This window comes from Haliotis rufescens, unplaced genomic scaffold, assembly GCF_023055435.1.
Source record: "Haliotis rufescens isolate VD_foot unplaced genomic scaffold, xgHalRufe1.0.p SCAF_2, whole genome shotgun sequence".
NCBI lineage: Eukaryota > Metazoa > Mollusca > Gastropoda > Lepetellida > Haliotidae > Haliotis > Haliotis rufescens.
The window spans coordinates 23,746,369-23,769,818 of record NW_025963890.1 but is presented as its reverse complement, the minus strand read 5'-3'; the positions used below and the strand labels follow the sequence as shown (position 1 = coordinate 23,769,818).

The window sequence follows — 23,450 nt, the reverse complement described above, 5'->3', positions numbered from 1 at the left end:
CGTTAAACTTTTTAAGGATTGTGTTAATCCTAAACGGATCAATGGGTCGCGTGTTCTTATCGGAACAGGCCTTGAATGAAAACACACGAAATAGGCGAAGATCTCATAACATAGCCAAATTCTCTGAATCAAAACACGCTGTAGTATGTATGCATTACATAGATAACTATATATGATATCTATATATGATGGACTGCTTATCAATCGGTCTGTCAGCTTCATGAGGCGACGAGTGAGTGACCTGGTTTTAGCGCGCCTTAGAAGTGTCATCATAACACAATCATATATACTTATATACTTCAGCAAAGAAAGTTTGAATCTAATACTGTCTTTAAGTGACCTCTCACTTAATCAATAATAATAATGAGAATGGTGATGATGAAGATGACATAGATGGTGCTGCTGCTGTTGCTGCTGATGATGATGAAGAAGAAGAACAAAAAGAAGATGATGATGATAATGTTGTTATTTTTGCTTTAGTAAAAGCAGAAGCTGGCATAGGTCATTGGCTGTCGAGAGGTACATATTTGAAAGGTTTTATCTCATTAAGACATTGTTGTATCAACCTTGGCGAAACTGCAAATCTAAAACGCGATGACATATTCTTAAATGTTGTTATATTTACACTTTCAACATGTTTACATTTTAAATACAATCCTGTATGTCTCCAGTTATCTGAATGCTTTGAAAATGATGGGGCAGGAAACATATGAATGTAAGTGCTTTTAGGATCTTCTTACAGCGTAGAATTGCGGTTATTTTGTACACACATTTCACACGAATTTTGTACATTTCACGAACTGTCTTATCAACATTATACTACACCTTGTTTATGAGGTATATTTTAAATGAATTACCAAGATCATTATGTCTTATTAGATGATTCAACAATACCGCATCTGGTCAAACTGCGCGTTGTTTCTTTTGATTACATTATTGTGGGTAGATTTTCAATGTCAACTTCCACCGGATGCTGGTTCTCAAACCGTGTGACCTTGTGACGTCGTCTGCATATACACACGACATGCTTCACAAAAGGTATACAGCTGACCAGTCTTACCATATCACAACACATGTGTCTGCATATAATAATTGGAAGTTTTATATTGTCTTGGAGAGGTTTTAACATAAACCTGTTTGCTTGTTTTTGATCCCATTTTCCTGTAAATTGTGGAAATGAAATATGCTTAAACACGCATGTTTGAGCGTCACAGGATGTCGCAATACGGGGGAGTGGTGAAAAAGCCGCGGAGCACCTGACACGGACAGTGTTGTTATTCATCATAGTGACTTGTGTACTTTGGCGTGTCTATTTTCACGATGGTGCAATATACTGCTATTCCATGACTTGTCAATATGTGCCCCTGACGTTAGGTTACATTACAATATGATACGAAGTGTGTTTGACGACGACAAAGTTGTTACTCGATCTATATAATCGTGTATTTAAGCTTGATATCCCCCCATTCTCTCGAGAGACTTATTCTTAAATCAGTTTATGATTCACTGTGCGAGAATACAGACTGCCAAAGCTAGCCGACATCTACTCTCAGCGAAATGTTTCAGGTACATGTTTTATGGTTATGTTAATGTAAGTGAAAAATATTCGTAATAGCTATAATATATATCGAACTCACGTCAGTGTTTCGGCTGATTACTTTATAAGGTATTCTACAAGCAACTGCGAGTCCAGTGCGACTAACCTACATTTGTTTTGTACGTGAATTTATAGACCCGTGAATGCTGACTTGGGTGATGCATGTCATCGTATCCCAATTGCGTGGATCGATGCTCATGATGTCAATCACTGGATTGTCTGGTCCAGACTCAATTATTTACAGACCGCCGTCTATAGCTGGAATATTGCTGAGTGCGGCTTTAAACAACAAGCAAACATGAATTTATGTAACTGACATGAATATTGATGTTGTTTGTATATGTAAGACAAATAAAATAATTGAAACCCTAACCATATAGGTGTGACATATGTCAACTCAGTGTTGTAATACTTAAAACAGTTTCTCAGCAATACGCCAGGGCTGTGCTACTCTTGCCTGGTAACCATTAAGTCTGGACTGGTTGAACAGCTTAAACCTCATGACATTGTTCTTCTAAGCACGGTTTGGCAATTTATCAGTAGAAACACTTGTTCCTCGAAGAGATGTCTCTTGTCAGTTTAACACCATGAAACCTCAATGCATTGTTTCGTTTATCTACACGTTTCTGTAATTTTGTCTTCGGAAGGATTTGTTTGCCGTTCTTAGATCAGTAAAGTGGTCACATTTTAAATGATGAATCTGTTTCAGATTGTTGCAGTTGTGTTGGCAATTTGTTCCCTGCATCTGACACAGGGATACAGCACCGGGCCCCCTCTGTCGGCGTGTGGAGACATGTTCCCTCACCACGGGGCTGATGCCCAGATGAGTGCCCCGCCCTATGTGATCACTGTTGACAACCCTAGCTATACACCCACCGACGACAACATTACCGGTGAGCGGTAGCCACTTTATCCCCTATCATATACACTTATCTTGCCTAGTTAAGTTGATAGGACATTTTATTACACGCCATCCAGAGATTTGGTGTCTTATTGGCTAGTACACAGCTGTATGTTTATTTTTAAAATTCGGCATACAAAATCACCGTTTAAGTTGATAAGAAATCAATCTAATTAAAATCAGATCTTTTTACACGCTACGCCAACGCAAAGATCTGAGGACATCCCATTAAGGGTCACCACAGAATGACCTTTCGCGAACATTCACCGACTAATGAAATGAGTAAGACGACGTCAACATTAACCAATCAATTAGCATAATTCTTGAGCTTCACGGCGCTAGTTTCAAAATGGCGGCTTCCATTCCAAACGACGCCTTGGGAAATATTTTGATAGAGCTCTCAATTCAAAATTTTAAAATTGAACAGAAGAAAATTCTGAAATGTCTAATAGATGGCCGAGGTTGTATGGCAGTACTTACCGCGTGCTATTGGAAAGTCTCTTCCGTTTCAAATGTTTATCCAATTCAAGCGAGATATAGACGGTGATTTTGAAGGAAAAAGCCGTACAGCGTTAACACTTTCAAGATAGGATGATTAGAGACCACTTCCAATCTCATTAAAATCAGGTCTGATTTTCGCTACCGCTAAACAAAGATCTGAGGACATCCAATTACGGATCACGTCAGCACGGCCTTTCGCGAATTGACCGACCAATGAAATGACCGACAAGAAATCGACATTAGCCAATCAGAAGGCAGCTTTCTCGAGCTTTACGACACTAGTTTCAAACTGGTGACTTCGCTTCGAAACATATTTTGACGTATTCTCGATTAAAAAAATTAAAACTGATAAGAAGAATATTCTGGAATGGCTTATTGATGGCATAGATTGTATGGATATGGTCATAAAACCCGTAACTGTCGTTCGGAATACTCCGTGTTAAATATTTCGTGGTTGCATGATTAGAAAACACTTTCATGATCTGGTAAGCGCTGGTTGGTTGGATGATAGGTCGTTCTGACGTGACCCTTAATGCGATGTCCTCATATCTTTGTTTAGCGACAGCGAGAACTAAGATCTGATTTTCATGAGATTGAGACCACTTCGTACTTGATGAAGGTCGGATGAATGGTCGTTCTAACGTAAGCTGTGACAGGATGTCCTCAGATCTTTGTGTAGCGGTAGCGAGCACTGAGATCTATTCTTAATGAGATTGACAAGAGATTTGTTTTGGGTTCTTTTTCGTTTTATGTATTTTTTGTTTGTTTTTTGTTGTGGCCTTAAAACTTATATATGTTTACGCTTATTTTAAACTGTCAAACATATACTTATGTCTAACGTATGATATTTACCATACAGAAATACGCGAATGAAATACTCCTTTTTTTCATATAACATCATTCTAAAATGATCGACGTTTTGTCACTCCAAGAAGTAACTTTAGAAACCGTTTAATGGTTTAATGAATACAATGTATGCGTGAATAGACCCGTTTATCATATAGCACCAAATTATTTACAACCAGGGCTGTCTACAGAATGACCCACGCATCGGGAATCTCCCACCTAAACTTGTTGCAAATGTTAGTCAATCAGTTACTGATCAAGCAGACACTGCATCGATGTACGGGGCCCTAAAGTAGTTCCTGCTCGGTGTCCTCATTTGCATATTTTTCGGGTCGTGACATAAAATTTATCGCCCTGGTTTTTCGCAAAGATAACACTAAACATTACATGATAAAATATTATAAAATATCATGGCCCTACTGCATTATTTCATATAAAAACTCGTGTGTACATGTAGTCCCGCGAAATCAAGATGGCTATTTATATAAAATGTAATGATTTCATATGACACCGTCTACAGTGTGGCTGATAATGATTGTTTCAGTTACCATATCAACAACGAACACGGATCATCCATACTTTCAAGGGTTTTTCCTCCAGGCACATAGCGCTGACTGCATGTCCTCAACTGTTGCCAGGGGGTTCTTTGTTGGCCCTTTGGACTCCAACACCCAGAGCATGACATGCAGCGGACCGCTCTCTAATGTACGTATTGCAAATCAACGAATGACTCGGGGAAGCAATGTAGATGCTTATGTTATTTCAAGGCGTAAGAACGTGTACATGATTGTTATTGTGGAATAAAGATACAGATGAAACCTGAAGCATGTCTGAATCCTCAGTGTTTTTCTCCTTTACATTAATCTACATTTAAACTGGATTTTCTGCAATAACCTGTAAAGATAAGACACAACCTGCTAATATAACTAAAAAGTGGCCTCTTTCTGTATTGCAGAGAGAGAGAAAGAGAGAGAGAGGGGGGGGGGGGGGGGGGGGGGGGTGCAAGACATAGATAACTGTTAGGTTCGGGCATAGAGTAAGTAAACCGGTAGGGTAATTTTTTGTGAATCAGCGCTGACATCATGAGTTCATAACAAAAGGGTTAAGCCGCCTTGCACCTGGTTCAGCCAGCTAGAGAGGTCACGGTGTTTTTGTATGTTTTAATCATGTGCTAAACATCGAAATTTCGCCAATAGTCTAATTGATGTTTATCAAAGAGAGTTTCTAGCAGTGCTTAATGGTTTAAGAACACAGACTTGCTAATACTTTAACTCCCGTTCTGCACATCAATGTCAAATCATTTTCTCTTATTTCCATAAAGTAACGTATATCTCCACAATCCGGATATCCAAGCATAATCAAAGCCTTGTTTTAACTAAAGCATTCTCACATGAGATGCAAAATTAACCCTACCATTATCATCTTTTGATAACAAACAAGTGGAAGTCCATTGGAATTCATGCGTATTAGCCTACACCAATACACTGAAATAATAAACACTTAGATGATAACAATGAAACTCACCAAGAACAGTATTAGAGGATGCTTTACTACTGATTAATCGATATCTCTTGAAAAAAATCTTTGGACTTTTTCTATACTTTCTCTGAATGAAGATCCCCAAATTTCATTCCCATAATGTGCAATCGGAGCTAGGGTTTCACAGGCCTTAGACCGTAGAAGACCAGATGAAAAGACAATGCCCAGGTATATCTGTGTCTTTATACTACCGTTTGTCCACTCGTTTTGACTTATCCATACTGACTTCCAGACACCAAGTATCGCAAAACGATTCCAATTTATCTTACATTCTTTGCAACTCAACCGGCTACAAAGACAAGGTCATCCACATACAGCAACAATTTGATGTCATCAGTAAACTCATTAACAGAAATACCCTTTGTTACACTATTATCTAAATCTGAAACAAATTGGTTTATAAAGAATATAAATAACTGGGAGCTTAACACACAACCCTATCGGACTCCACTGGAGGTCTGAAATGCGCCAGTTCTAACATTTTCCATACAAATACAAACATTGTTCATACATATTCTTTAATTTACTACGGCAGTGAAGAACCTATTGCACTGTGCAACGTGTTTTACGTCCTGAAAGCGTTTCTTTTCCGTTAGAGATTTTAACATGTTTAGAAGTTGGAACGACTCTTGCATGCTGCTGTAATCATCACAGCTAAATGAAAACATTGTTAAGAAATCGAGTATTCAAAAACATGTTTGGGCTGATATTTATTATTTAAATTTACTTGTATGGTTGAAATGGAAACACTTGAGGGGTTAAAGGGACTGTTCCTGATATTGCAGAACGCTGTTTCCCACACCAGCGCCAGTAGGAAGACATCAGTCACTGTTACCTGGAGGAACCCCAATGGAGGAGACGTCTACTTTCAGTAAGTGCTGCATATCATCTGAGTGACTTGTTTTAATATTTCAGTTAGATCACTGTCCGAAATTGTCTCGGCCATACACAGCAGAGGTAGATCATGCGATCAAGATCCACACCATCGGGTAGGATGACACACAATCTGCCAGGTCGCACATTGTAGTCTGCTTTCCTTTGGCAAACATAGGGTGCTGGAAACCTATTTTGGTCTAAATGTTCACATGGATCCTGAGATCCTGAGAACCAGTGTTTATAAAAAATAGTGTTTTTAGAGTATGTACAATTTGATGAGTTGTGTAATCTTCATCAACTAGTGTGCATAGTATCAGTGATATCTGTTCGAGTAAATCCTATGTGCATATACAAGCCTCAGGTGTGCGTGACTGTACCGTATATATGCGTGACATACTGCTGTGAGAAACGCCGACTCATTCTGTCACAGAAGTCCGACCACTGTGAGTCAAAAACTCGGGTATTAACACACACGAGGACAACATCTGATTAAGGATTGTCCTTAACAACATTTGTATAGGGAAAGGCAATTCAACCTATCTGCTCGTGTATCACATAACGGGTGGAATTAATAACCTGGATACCACCACGTGTGCGGGAAGTTGTGTATCTCGGGCTGTTCAATGTTCATGCAGTTCATGTCACACAGCTCCGAACGTTCTAACGTCCAATTCCGTGAGTACTCACAAAATGACTTTTTTACATTTGCAGGGCAACCATAGTGAAGAGTCGCGACATCTTCTGGGCCAATGTGCAGAGTAACACTGTTTATGATTCAAGTCAGAATAACACTAGAATGTACAGCTATTGTCCTGCCCGACAGGCCATATCTGTCTATCCATATGGTTCAACAGCGACAAACCACGGTCTGGAGAGGGCTGTGTTGTTTCTTGCTTTCACTGCTCAATTGCTGCGGCATTTCAATGCATAAGACAACACAAGGGCGGAGTGATATGTCAACGTTAACAGTGTCATACAACTAAATCGTCACCGATGCTAAACTGAAAGTAGATAAAATCTCAAGAGACATTTTATTGATTTCATTAAGGATTACTGATCAAAACAAAACTACCTGTTATGTTAATATTATCTTACATTACAAGTTGATATTGAATGAATTGCATACTGGCGAAGATGAAGCAACGATTGACTGAACCCCTTGACTGAACAATCCAACATTTATCCACTTCTATCAAACAGATGTTTGCATCGTCACCTATTAATAGAATCAATTTATCGAATGTTATATGCGATCAATAAAGTTAGCTATATATTTTTATATCTATTTTTATTGTCACCATGGACGTATTTGCTCCGTGGTTTGTAAACGCTGCAGGGAGTTGGCCATGCTATATTTGCATGTCCATAGGGCGTACGGAGTAACTGACAAGAGAGCCCTGTCGTTGATGATTAGGATGAGATTTATCATTGCTTCATGTATTAGGGATCCTCATTTAGATATAGCAAACACGGGTCTCACTGATGCAGCTAGCAATCAGGAGATAACTGTACAGTATAAGCAAAACGCTTTGAGGGTCTACGTCCTTGAGCGCACTTTTAAGCTTATGTTGTTTTTAATATCTTAGGGGGCACGGGTGGCCCAGTCGTCTAAGGCGCCGCGATTCGCTGTGCAGAGTTGCGTCCCTTGGACACGCCAGAAACCTATGATTGTTGGTTCGAATCCCGGTTCGCCCCGATTATGTTTCTAGGTTTGTCAGCACCATACCCGTGCTCGTGGGTTTCACCGAAGTGGTAAACGTCTGGGACCTGCATCACTTCGGGCTTTCCTCCCACATTAAGCTGACACGCCGCGATATAACTGGAATACTGTTAAACGCGGCGTTAAACACCACTCACTCACTCACAATATCTTATTTAAAAATAAGGTACGAGGGCTGGCTGAAAAGTTCTAAGCCTAAGTGGGATATCTCAATCGGATTGAAACAAACTTTTGCCACCAACAAGCACAATCATTTAATGAATCATAGACATAAGAACTGCAATTGTAGTGTTATTATTGTCTTTGTACCAGACCATCTTGTGAACCTACCAATTGAAATCACCAGAAATGGACAAAACTGGCTATAGGGCAGTCATCAACTCCAACACAGATACATGCTGACATGGTCTCCATTTTAGGGGATGACACCCCTTCCTTTTCCTCTGTAGTGGGCTACGGAATTCAAGCGTGGCAGAGAGAGCCTTGGCGATGACCCGCGTCCAGCAAGGCCTCCAACAGCAAATATTCCGGAAAACATTACCCGGGTGCATGACATGGTGATGGCTGATTGACGATTGACCACTCGACATATTGCCAGTGTTGTGGGCATCTCTCATGAGAGCACACCCGGAATCACCAGCCCCCCAAAAAGCCAAGTCGGTTCCTTCTGTTGGAAAGGTGATGGCTTCGGTCTTTTGGGATTCCAAGGGTATTCTGCTGATTGACTATCTTGAAAAAGGTCAGACTATCAATGGAAGATATCATGCTGACCTACTGAGACAGTTGCGTGAAGCTATCAAAGCTAAGCGACGGGGAATGCTCACTAAAGGAGTCCTGTTCTACCAAGACAATGCTCCTGTTCACAAATCGGTGGTGGCCATGTCAGCGATCCATGATTGTGGTTTTGAACTCACTGACCATCCCCCTTATTCACCCAATTTGGCCCCGTCAGACTTCCACCTGTTTCCCAAAATGAAAAAGGAACTAGCCAGTCGCCATTTTCATAGTAATGATGACGTCATTACTGTGAGTGACCATTTTAGGGTGGCGGAAGACAATTTCTTCTTGACCGGCACCCAGGCCTTGCAGCATCGCTGGCAAAAGTGTGTAAACCTGGAAGGGGACTATGTGGAGAATAAATGAAAACCATCGACTTGGTACGGGTCTTACACAGTTAGGCTTAGAACTTTTCAGCCAGTTCTCGTAAGTATATATCGCACAAAATTCATCTGTGCATACTCGGCTACAGCTACCCATGTTACTTTTGGAGACTAAACTAGAATATATTTAGAAATATAATCGTTATGTTTCCATATATTGAATCTTCAACTCCTACTGAATTGTGTTACGCTTTAAAAAAACCTTTTATTTCTTTACATTCTTTCATTTGTTGTCGTTTTTCAACTATTTCTTGAAATATTACTGTTCACAACCCGTTGCAGTTCACACACAAAATATGCGTAACATATCGAAGTCCCCCTACCCGTCCTCTCGACGTCCAGCTACCCGTCCTCTAGCCGACCCCTACCCGTCCTCTAGACGTCCAGCTACCCGTCCTCTCGACATCCCCTACCCGTCCTCTCGACGTCCCTCTACCCGTCCTCTCGACATCCCCTACCCGTCCTCTCGACGTCCCCCTACCCGTCCTCTCGACGTCCAGCTACCCGTCCTCTAGCCGACCCCTACTCGTCCTCTAGACGTCCAGCTACCCGTCCTCTCGACATCCCCTACCCGTCCTCTCGACGTCCCTCTACCCGTCCTCTCGACATCTCCTACCCGTCCTCTCGACATACCCTACCCGTCCTCTCGACGTCCCTCTACCCGTCCTCTCGACATCCCCTACCCTTCTTCTCGATGTCCCTCTCCCCGTCTTCTCGACATCCCCTACCCCTCCTCTCGACGTCCCTCTACCCGTCCTCTCGACATCCCCTACCCGTCCTCTCGACGTCCCTCTACCCGTCCTCTCGACATCCCCTACCCTTCTTCTCAATGTCCCTCTCCCCGTCTTCTCGACATCCCCTACCCGTCCTCTCGACGTCCCTCTACCCGTCCTCTCGACATCCCCTACCCTTCTTCTCGATGTACCTCTCCACGTCTTCTCTACATCCACCTACCCGTCCTCTCTTCATCCCTCTACCCCCCGTCCTCTCGACATCCCCTACCCGTCCTCTCGACATTCCTCTCCCCGTCCTCTCGACATCCCACCTCAACGTCACGCTACTTGTCTTCTCGACATCACGCCAGCTGTCTCCTCAAACCCACGATACCTGTCATCTCGACATCACGCCACCTCTCTCCTCAACTCCACGATACCTGTCTTCTCAATGTCACTCTCCATGTCCCCTCAACCCCACGCTACTTGTCTCCTCAACGTCACACTCCATGTCTCCTCAACGTCACACTCGATGTCTCCTCAATCCCACGCTACTTGTCTCCTCAACGTCACTCTCCATGTCCCCTCAACCCCACGCTACTTGTCTCCTCAACGCCACACTCCATGTATCCTCAACGCCACACTCCATGTCTCCTCAACGTCACACTCGATGTCTCCTCAATCCCACGCTACTTGTCTCCTCAACGTCACTCTCCATGTCCCCTCAACCCCACGCTAATTGTCTCTTCAACGTCACTCTCCATGTCCCCTCAACCCCACGCTACTTGTCCCCTCAACGTCACGCTACTTGTCTCCTCAACCCCACGCTACTTGTCTCCTCAACGTCACGCTACTTCTCTCCTCAACCCCACGCTACTTGTCTCCTCAACCCCACGCTACTTGTCTCCTCAACGTCACGCTACTTGTCTCCTCAACGTCACTCTCCATGTCTCCTCAACGCCACACTCCATGCATCCTCAACTCCACGATACCTGTCTCCTCAACCACAGGCTACTTGTCTCCTCAACGTCACTCTCCATGTCCCCTCAACCCCACGCTACTTGTCTCCTCAACGTCACTCTCCATGTCCCCTCAACCCCAAGCTACTTGTCTCCTCGACGTCACGCTACTTGTCTCCTCAACGTCACTCTCCATGTCTCCTCAACGCCACACTCCATGCATCCTCAACTCCACGATACCTGTCTCCTCAACCACAGGCTACTTATCTCCACAACGCCACACTACTTGTCTCCTCAACGTCACTCTCCATGTCTCCTCAACGTCACACTTGATGTCTCCTCAATCCCACGCTACTTGTCTCCTCAACGTCACACTCCATGTCCCCTCAACGTCGCACTCCATGTCTCCTCAACGTCACACTCCATGTCTCCTCAACCCAACGCTACTTGTCTCCTCAACGTCACACTCCATGTCTCCTCAACCCAACGCTACTTGTCTCCTCAACGTCACTCTCCATGTCTCCTCAATCCCACGCTACTTGTCTCCTCAACGTCACACTCCATGTCCCCTCAACGTCGCCCTCCATGTCTCCTCAACGTCACACTCCATGTCTCCTCAACCCAACGCTACTTGTCTCCTCAATGTCACGCTCCATGTCTCCTCAACCCCACGATACATGTCTTCTCGACGTCACACTCCCTGACTCCTCAACGTCACACTCCATGTCTCCTCAACCCCACGCTACTTGTCTCCTCAACGTCACACTCCATGTCCCCTCAACCCCACGACACCTGTCTTCTCGACGTCACAATCCCTGTCTCTTCAGCGTCACACTCCCTGTCTCTTCAGCGTCACACTCCATGTCCCCTCAACCCCACGCTACTTGTCTCCTCAACGTCACGCTACTTGTCTCCTCAACCCCACGCTACTTGTCTCCTCAACCCCACGCTTCTTGTCTCCTCAACGTCACGCTACTTGTCTCCTCAACGTCACTCTCCATGTCTCCTCAACGCCACACTCCATGCATCCTCAACTCCACGATACCTGTATCCTCAACCACAGGCTACTTGTCTCCTCAACGTCACTCTCCATGTCCCCTCAACCCCACGCTACTTGTCTCCTCAACGTCACTCTCCATGTCCCCTCAACCCCACGCTACTTGTCTCCTCAACGTCACTCTCCATGTCTCCTCAACGCCACACTCCATGCATCCTCAACTCCACGATACCTGTCTCCTCAACCACAGGCTACTTGTCTCCACAACGCCACACTCCATGTCTCCTCAATCCCACGCTACTTGTCTCCTCAACGTCACTCTCCATGCCCCCTCAACCCCACGCTACTTGTCTCCTCAACCCCACGCTACTTGTCTCCTCAACGTCACACTTGATGTCTCCTCAATCCCACGCTACTTGTCTCCTCAACGTCATACTCCATGTCCCCTCAACGTCGCACTCCATGTCTCCTCAGCGTCACACTCCATGTCTCCTCAACCCAACGCTACTTGTCTCCTCAACGTCACACTCCATGTCTCCTCAACCCAACGCTACTTGTCTCCTCAACGTCACTCTCCATGTCTCCTCAATCCCACGCTACTTGTCTCCTCAACGTCACACTCCATGTCCCCTCAACGTCGCCCTCCATGTCTCCTCAACGTCACGCTCCATGTCTCCTCAACCCAACGCTACTTTTCTCCTCAATGTCACACTCCATGTCTCCTCAACCCAACGCTACTTGTCTCCTCAACGTCACTCTCCATGTCTCCTCAACGCCACACTCCTTGCATCCTCAACTCCACGATACCTGTCTCCTCAACCACAGGCTACTTGTCTCCACAACGCCACACTACTTGTCTCCTCAACGTCACTCTCCATGTCTCCTCAACGTCACACTTGATGTCTCCTCAATCCCACGCTACTTGTCTCTTCAACGTCACACTCCATGTCCCCTCAACGTCGCACTCCATGTCTCCTCAACGTCACACTCCATGTCTCCTCAACCCAACGCTACTTGTCTCCTCAACGTCACACTCCATGTCCCCTCAACGTCGCCCTCCATGTCTCCTCAACGTCACACTCCATGTCTCCTCAACCCAACGCTACTTGTCTCCTCAACGTCACACTCCATGTCCCCTCAACCCCACGACACCTGTCTTCTCGACGTCACTCTCCCTGTCTCTTCAGCGTCACACTCCCTGTCTCTTCAGCGTCACACTCCATGTCTCCTCAACCCCACGCTACTTGTCTCCTCAACGTCACGCTACTTGTCTCCTCAACCCCACGCTACTTGTCTCCTCAACCCCACGCTTCTTGTCTCCTCAACGTCACGCTACTTGTCTCCTCAACGTCACTCTCCATGTCTCCTCAACGCCACACTCCATGCATCCTCAACTCCACGATACCTGTCTCCTCAACCACAGGCTACTTGTCTCCACAACGCCACACTACTTGTCTCCTCAACGTCACTCTCCATGTCTCCTCAACGTCACACTTGATGTCTCCTCAATCCCACGCTACTTGTCTCCTCAACGTCGCACTCCATGTCTCCTCAACGTCACACCCCATGTCTCCTCAACCCAACGCTACTTGTCTCCTCAACGTCACACTCCATGTCTCCTCAACCCAACGCTTCTTGTCTCCTCAACGTCACTCTCCATGTCTCCTCAATCCCACGCTACTTGTCTCCTCAACGTCACACTCCATGTCCCCTCAACGTCGCCCTCCATGTCTCCTCAACCCCACGCTTCTTGTCTCCTCAACGTCACGCTACTTGTCTCCTCAACCCCACGCTACTTGTCTCCTCAACCCCACGCTTCTTGTCTCCTCAACGTCACGCTACTTGTCTCCTCAACGTCACTCTCCATGTCTCCTCAACGCCACACTCCATGCATCCTCAACTCCACGATACCTGTCTCCTCAACCACAGGCTACTTGTCTCCTCAACGTCACTCTCCATGTCCCCTCAACCCCACGCTACTTGTCTCCTCAACGTCACTCTCCATGTCCCCTCAACCCCACGCTACTTGTCTCCTCAACGTCACTCTCCATGTCTCCTCAACGCCACACTCCATGCATCCTCAACTCCACGATACCTGTCTCCTCAACCACAGGCTACTTGTCTCCACAACGCCACACTCCATGTCTCCTCAATCCCACGCTACTTGTCTCCTCAACGTCACTCTCCATGCCCCCTCAACCCCACGCTACTTGTCTCCTCAACGTCACACTCCATGTCTCCTCAACCCAACGCTACTTGTCTCCTCAACGTCACTCTCCATGTCTCCTCAATCCCACGCTACTTGTCTCCTCAACGTCACACTCCATGTCCCCTCAACGTCGCCCTCCATGTCTCCTCAACGTCACTCTCCATGTCTCCTCAACCCAACGCTACTTGTCTCCTCAATGTCACACTCCATGTCTCCTCAACTCCACGATACATGTCTTCTCGACGTCACACTCCCTGACTCCTCAACGTCACACTCCATGTCTCCTCAACCCCACGCTACTTGTCTCCTCAACGTCACACTCCATGTCCCCTCAACCCCACGACACCTGTCTTCTCGACGTCACACTCCCTGTCTCTTCAGCGTCACACTCCCTGTCTCTTCAGCGTCACACTCCATGTCTCCTCAACCCCACGCTACTTGTCTCCTCAACGTCACGCTACTTGTCTCCTCAACCCCACGCTACTTGTCTCCTCAACCCCACGCTTCTTGTCTCCTCAACGTCACGCTACTTGTCTCCTCAACGTCACACTCCATGTCCCCTCAACCCCACGACACCTGTCTTCTCGACGTCACACTCCCTGTCTCTTCAGCGTCACACTCCATGTCTCCTCAACATCACACTCCCTGTCTCTTCAGCGTCACACTCCATGTCTCTTCAACATCACACTCCCTGTCTCCTCAGCGTCATACCACCTGTCTTCTCGACGTCACGATACCTGTCTTCTCGACGTCATGCTACCTGTCTTCTCGACGTCACGGTACCTGTCTTCTCGACGTCATGCTACCTGTCTTCTCGACGTCACGGTACCTGTCTTCTCGACGTCATGCTACCTGTCTTCTCGACGTCACGGTACCTGTCTTCTCGACATCACGATACTTGTCTCCTCAACGTCACGCACCTGTCTCGTCAGCGTCACACTCCCTGTCTCCTCAACGTCACTCCAACTGTCTTCTCGACGTCACGCTACTTGTTTTCTCTAAGTCACACTACCAGTAGGTACGGCGCCAGACATATGTACACTGTAGGACGAGACAACTATAAATTCGTGTCGCATATTATTGCTTGAATTGTAGAAGGTCGAAACACAAATTGGAACCAATCTGTAATAACTTTTTAATTTGTAGTTTACACGATATACGGCTTTTCCATTGGACGAGAGGTCGGTCACATGACCGCGAAATTGACGTTCATAAGTGTATGAACGACACAATTTGACGTTCATACGTTTTTCACGAGACCGTGTTCTTGGAATGACGTAAACACTGACGGACTACTTCCACATTCCTAGGAAAACACCTGGGAATTCCATAGCACGAAAACATACATAAGCGTTCTTTCTGATCATTTAGAACCTTTATTCTTGGTCTTAGTGTTTCAGTATACATTGAGAAATGTCACAGAGCGTGACTGCATGATTGTTCACGAATATCCTTGCTACGGCCTATCCTAATGAACAAACGAAGAAATGCATATCTAAACTATCGTAGTATCGACTCGGTCCGTGTCTAGGCTGACACTGACCGTCTCCAGCAATCTTTGAATTTACCTTAGTGTCTGTTCGGCCTATCTTTATTCACCTTTCAAAGATCGACCAGTTGATCAATGATGACTAACACATGTAACCGCCACAGGTTCATTAACAACTTCGGAAATCTCTCCCGTCACTTTTATCGTGTCGGCCATTTTTACGTCTTGTACTTGATGTAAATGTATTATGACGCGCTGTCTTTGTGACTGACCTACCGAGGTAGTTCTTTACAGACCTTTCTCATCTCATGAGGATATGATTTGAACACATGTTCTGCGTAAGATGTTTCTGAAGAGCAAGTTGTGCATCCATACGCTCATATCACCTCTCTTTTTGAGGAACTATTTTACTCCACGATATAGCTGGTTGTTGTATGGCTGTTGTCCTCAGGTTTACCCCCCCCCCCCCCCCCCCCCCGACCCGAAATACATTCTACGCTGGACATGCTAAACATAAAGTAAATGGTGGGTCACTTATTAAAAGTGGCGATCATTTCTTGTTGACAATTACTGACGATGCGGTTAAGGATAGATTTGATATTTTGTGCCACTTGTGAAACACATAAATCAGAGGTTGTGTTCCATTGGTGTAGATGGCTTTCTACGCACTATTCTGCATGGCCTGTGTGCTGCTTGTCACTGTGCAAGGCTACCCTACGGCAGCAGGACCTGCCTCTTGCCTGGATCTCACTCCTCAACACGGGGCTAGTGCCCAGGGCTCCTCGTCGCCTTACACTTTATGGGTAGATACAACCTCTATCAAACAAGGCGGGATGGTAACAGGTATGTGTGCTTAACTTTCGCCGACCTCTGGGTACGATGTAAACGTAGGCCATGTCTGCGACATCTACATAGGTAATAATAATAATAACAACAACAATAATAATAATGACAATGATGATGATGATGATGATGATGATGATAATAATAATTATAATAATTTCCATATCCAATAGAAATATCTGCCAAAAGCAGAGTCGAGAGTAAAATTCCGCTCACATCGAGAGCATATGTTTATGAATCCCTCTCAAAACGTGATGATACCAGGTGTTCGCGAAAAGGTGAGCCACCGGTGGCACCTGTCAAAAACACATGCAAAGGCAAGTCAACTGTTCACCTGAAAAAATAAGACATCCTAGTTATCGAATATTCTCGAAACAGGCTGACTAGCTATTTGAATAGAAATTAGCTTTTATCTCGGACGGCATAGATCGACACGACACGGTGGACCCACGATGTCACATAATATAATTCTGGATAAAAACACATCTGATGAGTGACACTTTGGTTTCTCCGCTATTTCAGATTACCTTCACTCTCAGTACTGCACCACGTCGGGTTATCCTCGCCATTTCCTTAACACGCCATGATTTAACTGAAAAACTGTTCAAAACGTCTATTATATTATATTTAACCTCGTATATGTCATGAATACACAATGCCATTGTGAGTGGGGTGAGTGGATTAGATCGCTGACTTTGTGTTTGTTTCAGTCACCCTGAATGCCACGGCCGCCGGCACCACCTTCAAAGGTTTCCTGGTCCAAGCCCGCTGTACCAAGTGTACCACCGCCGACACTGCCATAGTGCCCGGGACTTTTGCCAAGTATACCGCCTCGGATGCAAATATTATAACCATGGAATGTGAAAATGATGCCATGGTGGGTTTGCAGCGTTATATGTTCAACTATGTTATGTTTTGTTGGGCAATAACATTAAACTGGCCACAGGTTTATATACTAGTACTGACAATGATGGATTAATAACTTCTGTATCTGAATATCTTCTAATGGCGAACCTACCACCAGCAAGTTAATATCAAGATATTTGTCTGCATCTTCAGAACTCCATGACTCACACCAATAACGACGTGAAGACATCAGCAACATTCACTTGGACAGCACCTGCTGATTGGAATGTCGCAGAGGGCATTAAGTTCAGGTATGTTCAGATAGCGTTGTACAAGTGTAGTGCTCTGCTACATGTTAACTTGTTTACACAGGACATTCAGTTCAGGTATGTTCAGATAGCGTTGTACAAGTGTAGTGCTCTGCTACATGTTTACTTGTTTACACAGGACATTCAGTTCAGGTATGTTCAGATAGCGTTGTACAAGTGTAGTGCTCTGCTACATGTTTACTTGTTTACACAGGACATTCAGTTCAGGTATGTTGAGATAGCGTTGAACAAGTGTAGTGCTCTGCTACATGTATACCTGTTTACACAGGACATTCAGTTCAGGTATGTTCAGATAGCGTTGAACAAGTGTAGTGCTCTGCTACATGTTTACTTGTTTACACAGGACATTCAGTTCAGGTATGTTCAGATAGCGTTGTACAAGTGTAGTGCTCTGCTACATATTTACTTGTTTACACAGGACATTCAGTTCAGGTATGTTGAGATAGCGTTGTACAAGTGTAGTGCTCTGCTACATGTATACCTGTTTACACAGGACATTCAGTTCAGGTATGTTCAGATAGCGTTGTACAAGTGTAGTGCTCTGCTACATGTATACTTGTTTACACATGACATTCAGTTCAGATATGTTCAGATAGCGTTGTACAAGTGTAGTGCTCTGCTACATGTTTACCTGTTTACACAGGACATTCAGTTCAGGTATGTTCAGATAGCGCTGTACAAGTGTAGTGCTCTGCTACATGTTTACTTGTTTACACAGGACATTCAGTTCAGGTACGTCAGATAGCGTTGTACAAGTGTAGTGCTCTGCTACATGTTTACCTGTTTACACAGGACATTCAGTTCAGGTATGTTCAGATAGCGTTGTACAAGTGTAGTGCTCTGCTACATGTTTACTTGTTTACACAGGACATTCAGTTCAGGTATGTTGAGATAGCGTTGTACAAGTGTAGTGCTCTGCTACATGTTTACCTGTTTACACAGGACATTCAGTTCAGGTATGTTCAGATAGCGTTGTACAAGTGTAGTGCTCTGCTACATGTTTACCTGTTTACACAGGACATTCAGTTCAGGTATGTTCAGATAGCGCTGTACAAGTGTAGTGCTCTGCTACATGTTTACTTGTTTACACAGGACATTCAGTTCAGGTATGTTCAGATAGCGTTGTACAAGTGTAGTGCTCTGCTACATGTTAACTTGTTTACACAGGACATTCAATTCAGGTATGTTCAGATAGCGTTGTACAAGTGTAGTGCTCTGCTACATGTTTACTTGTTTACACAGGACATTCAGCTCAGGTATGTTCAGATAGCGCTGTACAAGTGTAGTGCTCTGCTACATGTTTACTTGTTTACACAGGACATTCAGTTCAGGTATGTTCAGATAGCGCTGTACAAGTGTAGTGCTCTGCTACATGTTTACTTGTTTACACAGGACATTCAGTTCAGGTATGTTGAGATAGCGCTGTACAAGTGTAGTGCTCTGCTACATGTTTACTTGTTTACACAGGACATTCAGTTCAGGTATGTTCAGATAGCGCTGTACAAGTGTAGTGCTCTGCTACATGTTTACTTGTTTACACAGGACATTCAGTTCAGGTATGTTCAGATAGCGCTGTACAAGTGTAGTGCTCTGCTACATATTTACTTGTTTACACAGGACATTCAGTTCAGGTATGTTCAGATAGCGCTGTACAAGTGTAGTGCTCTGCTACATGTTTACTTGTTTACACAGGACATTCAGTTCAGGTATGTTCAGATAGCGCTGTACAAGTGTAGTGCTCTGCTACATATTTACTTGTTTACACAGGACATTCAGTTCAGGTATGTTCAGATAGCGCTGTACAAGTGTAGTGCTCTGCTACATGTTTACTTATTTACACAGGACATTCAGTTCAGGTATGTTCAGATAGCGCTGTACAAGTGTAGTGCTCTGCTACATGTTTACTTGTTTACACAGGACATTCAGTTCAGGTATGTTCAGATAGCGTTGTACAAGTGTAGTGCTCTGCTACATGTTTACTTGTTTACACAGGACATTCAGTTCAGGTATGTTCAGATAGCGCTGTACAAGTGTAGTGCTCTGCTACATGTTTACTTGTTTACACAGGACATTCAGTTCAGGTATGTTCAGATAGCGCTGTACAAGTGTAGTGCTCTGCTACATGTTTACTTGTTTACACAGGACATTCAGTTCAGGTATGTTCAGATAGCGTTGTACAAGTGTAGTGCTCTGCTACATGTTTACTTGTTTACACAGGACATTCAGTTCAGGTATGTTCAGATAGCGCTGTACAAGTGTAGTGCTCTGCTACATGTTTACTTGTTTACACAGGACATTCAGTTCAGGTATGTTCAGATAGCGCTGTACAAGTGTAGTGCTCTGCTACATATTTACCTGTTTACACAGGACATTCAGTTCAGGTATGTTCAGATAGCGCTGTACAAGTGTAGTGCTCTGCTACATGTTTACTTGTTTACACAGGACATTCAGTTCAGGTATGTTCAGATAGCGTTGTACAAGTGTAGTGCTCTGCTACATGTTTACTTGTTTACACAGGACATTCAGTTCAGGTATGTTGAGATAGCGCTGTACAAGTGTAGTGCTCTGCTACATGTTTACTTGTTTACACAGGACATTCAGTTCAGGTATGTTCAGATAGCGTTGTACAAGTGCTACCGGTATACGACGTCACATAAGCAGGTCCTCAGTGATCGAGTGTAAAGATTTAACTGAATATATGTTTTCAATTATCCTGATTTTGTTGCAAATTGAATGCTGCAATGCACTTACATACCAACGAACCACAATTTATTATATACGCAGGGTTGCTATTAATATGTAGAGTTACTACCTTCATCTTAGAAAACAACCAACATTATCAAATGGCACCGTTCTTGCGTATATATGAAGACTTTTGATACATTAAAAGCAGTGATTGGTTCGCGCAAAGTAATCATACGCGACTAACAGTTATTTATGGCTCAACTCACATTCACACTTTACCGAAGGCGATGCGCGACCTGTCGTAAAAAAAGAATTAATCTATATTTCCTGTGATACGCTTCACATTTAAGTATCGGCGTCGGGTTATCTGAAACATGTCGTCAGAGCACATCGATACAGGACTATACAAGTTACACAGTTATAGATGAACCAGCGGATATGATGGAGACTGCTCTCAGTCATGTTTCAGCATCTGTTCTGTTACTTCCACTTGGTTATTGTTGTGTCCGCACTGTGATCTGTGTACGCCCACAATCGTATAGTAAAATGTTTGGATTTCACACAGAAACATAGATTCATGTTCCATCTACTCTTGCGCATGTTTTATTGAATCTAATATGTCTTTAAGAAACGTCTACATGTATTTTGTTATTTCCATCAAACGTTGTCACAGTTATGACAGACTGACGTATTTGTTACACACGCGATGGTACTCTCTTGCCTACAGGAGTCCATCTTCGTCCACATGTCCACATACATATACAAAACCCGTGAAGATCCGGGTTACAATAGGTCTTCAGCAACCCATGCCTGTCGTAAGAGGTGACTAACAGGATCGGATGGTCAGGCTCGCTGACTTAGTTGATGATATCAATCACTGGATTGTCTGGAATTGATTTACTTGAATATTGCTGTGTGCGGCGTTAAACTAACAAACATATAAACAAACAAACAAAACATAATACAGAGGGACTGTATCTGGAATAGCTAACTACACATATTTAAGTACATCGTACAAGTATACTGTTGCATGACTATACCACCTCTTGTCGATGTATGATGTTTCAGGGATGAATATACCACCTCTTGTCTATGTGTGATGTTTCAGGAATGAATATACCACCTCTTGTCGATGTGTGATGTTTCAGGGATGAATATACCACCTCTTGTCTGTGTGATGTTTCAGGGATGAATATACCACCTCTTGTCTATGTGTGATGTTTCAGGGATAAATATACCACCTCTTGTCTATGTGTGATGTTTCAGGAATGAATATACCACCTCTTGTCTATGTGTGATGTTTCAGGAATGAATATACCACCTCTTGTCGATGTGTGATGTTTCAGGGCTACAGTAGTCCAGGTGAAGGTGACCTGGTGGACAGATGTCATGTCTGACGAGATAAGTGTCACTGCCAGCTCCACCTCTCCAGTTTCTCCAGTGACGGCCCTCGTCGTGGCTGCTTTCATCGCCGTCTCTTCTTTGTTTCCGTAGTTAGAATTGATACTGACCGTAATCAGTTCAGTATTGGTTGTTATTCTAATGGTCACATGCTCGGATTGTATTTCCAATTTGATATTTAAAACTCGCAAGATGTAAACCGAAACCTCTAAACCCATTTCAAATGTAGCGGTTAGATAGCTGATCGGTGTGGATGTAAGTGTACATGTTTTCTTTTGGTTGTATTTGTGTTGTAAGAGAATTCATATCCATATATGCTATATATAGTTATCCAACGTGTGTCATCAATCAACAGTGTATGCTATTTTTGAGAAGATAAAAACACTTCAGTAATGTTTATTTGCAATTCTGTAAATATGTATTTCTCTCATGCACGTCGCTATATAAGTGCAATAATCTTGGACGCGACGTTAAACCCCATTTCACCTCACCTCACCACTGCACTTCATCAGTCTTACGAGGGCTCAAGTTGGATGAAGCGTCTGGAAAATAATCCATGACACGGATATTATGTTCGTGAGTCAGCCCATAGTTTGTGAAATGTGATGTATAAACTCGTGCATTATCCTGTTGCAAAATGTAAGGATTTCCACTGGCCCAAATGTTTGAGTCGATGGAACCGTCTTGCATTGTGCTGTTGATCCAACTCTTGCATTGGTTTCAATCAATGCGTCAATCAAGATTGTCGTCCCGTCCCAAACACCCACACATGGAGACAAATTTTGAACCCTTTTGCTCATATTCCAGAAATACACACTTGAAAATTGAATTTCACCTCATCCGTAAAGATTCACTTTGCAAAGTCTTTATCTCTATCACGGTGGTCCCTCACAATCTCACATTGACACTCTGTTGCTTCCCGACAAACATACATATCCTCTCAGTTGTTTCATATAACCTTGAATACACACATGGCCTTTCAGGGGGTTACCTACAAGTGGCCACAAACACATATGGCCTATCAGGGGGCTACCTACAAGTGGCCAACAAACACACATGGCCTATCAGGGAGTTCCCTACAAGTGGCCACAAACACATATGGCCTATCAGAGGGTTCCCTTCAAGTGGCTACAAACACACATGGCCTATCAGGGGGTTAACTACAAGTGGCCACAAACACACATGGCCTATCAGAGGGCTACCTGCAAGTGGCCACAAACACACGTGGTCTGTCAGAGGGTTCCCTACAAGTGGCCACAAACACACGTGGTCTGTCAGAGGCACAGTTACACTGAAACCTAGAACACCTGGTGTAACTGCTCAAATACATTCAAGTGAAATAGAACTGCAGAACTTCGTTTATGGACTGAGAGTGAGTGAGTAAGTTAGTGAGTGAGTGAGTATCGTTGTATGCCGCTTTTAACAATATTCCAGCAATATCACGGCGGGGGACACCAGAAATGAGCTTCACACATTGTACCAATGTCGGGAATCGAACCCGGGTCTACGTCGTGACGAGCTAACGCTTCAACCACTAGGTTACCCGACCGCCCTGTACTGAGAGTGTGCTATCTATGGGATAATCTGTTTAAGGCTTTAAAACTTATACTCAAACAAAACTAAGATATTATCTCACTGTCTACTTTATTTCCTAATTTTGAAGTAATTAAGAAATAAACGTCATGATAGAACAATGTGATATCATGAAATAAACCAAGCTTCGTTCCTCCTTGTTCTTTGTGATTTATCGCGTAGCTTTTTTATATTTAACAATCCATTGTCATGATTACAAGTCGTATGATATATTAGCTTAATCTTAAGTCTGTTTATTGCGACAGA

At 44.0% G+C, this 23,450-nt stretch overlaps 4 protein-coding genes across 4 annotated transcripts; all 4 read left to right on the top strand.

Moving 5' to 3' along the window:
* Positions 1-1,420: 1,420 nt before the first annotated feature.
* Positions 1,421-7,539, top strand: LOC124146195 (putative defense protein). Its single transcript, XM_046516373.2, has 5 exons — positions 1,421-1,566; positions 2,307-2,490; positions 4,390-4,550; positions 6,170-6,255; positions 6,972-7,539. Exons 1-5 carry the CDS (start codon positions 1,558-1,560, stop codon positions 7,189-7,191), a joined length of 660 nt encoding a protein of 219 aa, XP_046372329.1. The 5' UTR covers positions 1,421-1,557; the 3' UTR covers positions 7,192-7,539.
* LOC124146196 (putative ferric-chelate reductase 1) lies at positions 6,706-23,328 on the top strand. Its single transcript, XM_046516374.2, has 5 exons — positions 6,706-6,935; positions 16,161-16,350; positions 17,061-17,227; positions 17,410-17,507; positions 21,557-23,328. Exons 2-5 carry the CDS (start codon positions 16,161-16,163, stop codon positions 21,702-21,704), a joined length of 603 nt encoding a protein of 200 aa, XP_046372330.1. The 5' UTR covers positions 6,706-6,935; the 3' UTR covers positions 21,705-23,328.
* On the top strand, positions 9,835-11,145 carry LOC125381908 (proline-rich extensin-like protein EPR1). The gene has a single exon (XM_048399267.1). It carries the CDS (start codon positions 9,835-9,837, stop codon positions 11,143-11,145), a length of 1,311 nt encoding a protein of 436 aa, XP_048255224.1.
* Positions 12,755-15,106, top strand: LOC125381907 (uncharacterized threonine-rich GPI-anchored glycoprotein PJ4664.02-like). Its single transcript, XM_048399266.1, has one exon. It carries the CDS (start codon positions 12,755-12,757, stop codon positions 15,104-15,106), a length of 2,352 nt encoding a protein of 783 aa, XP_048255223.1.
* Positions 23,329-23,450: the final 122 nt, after the last annotated feature.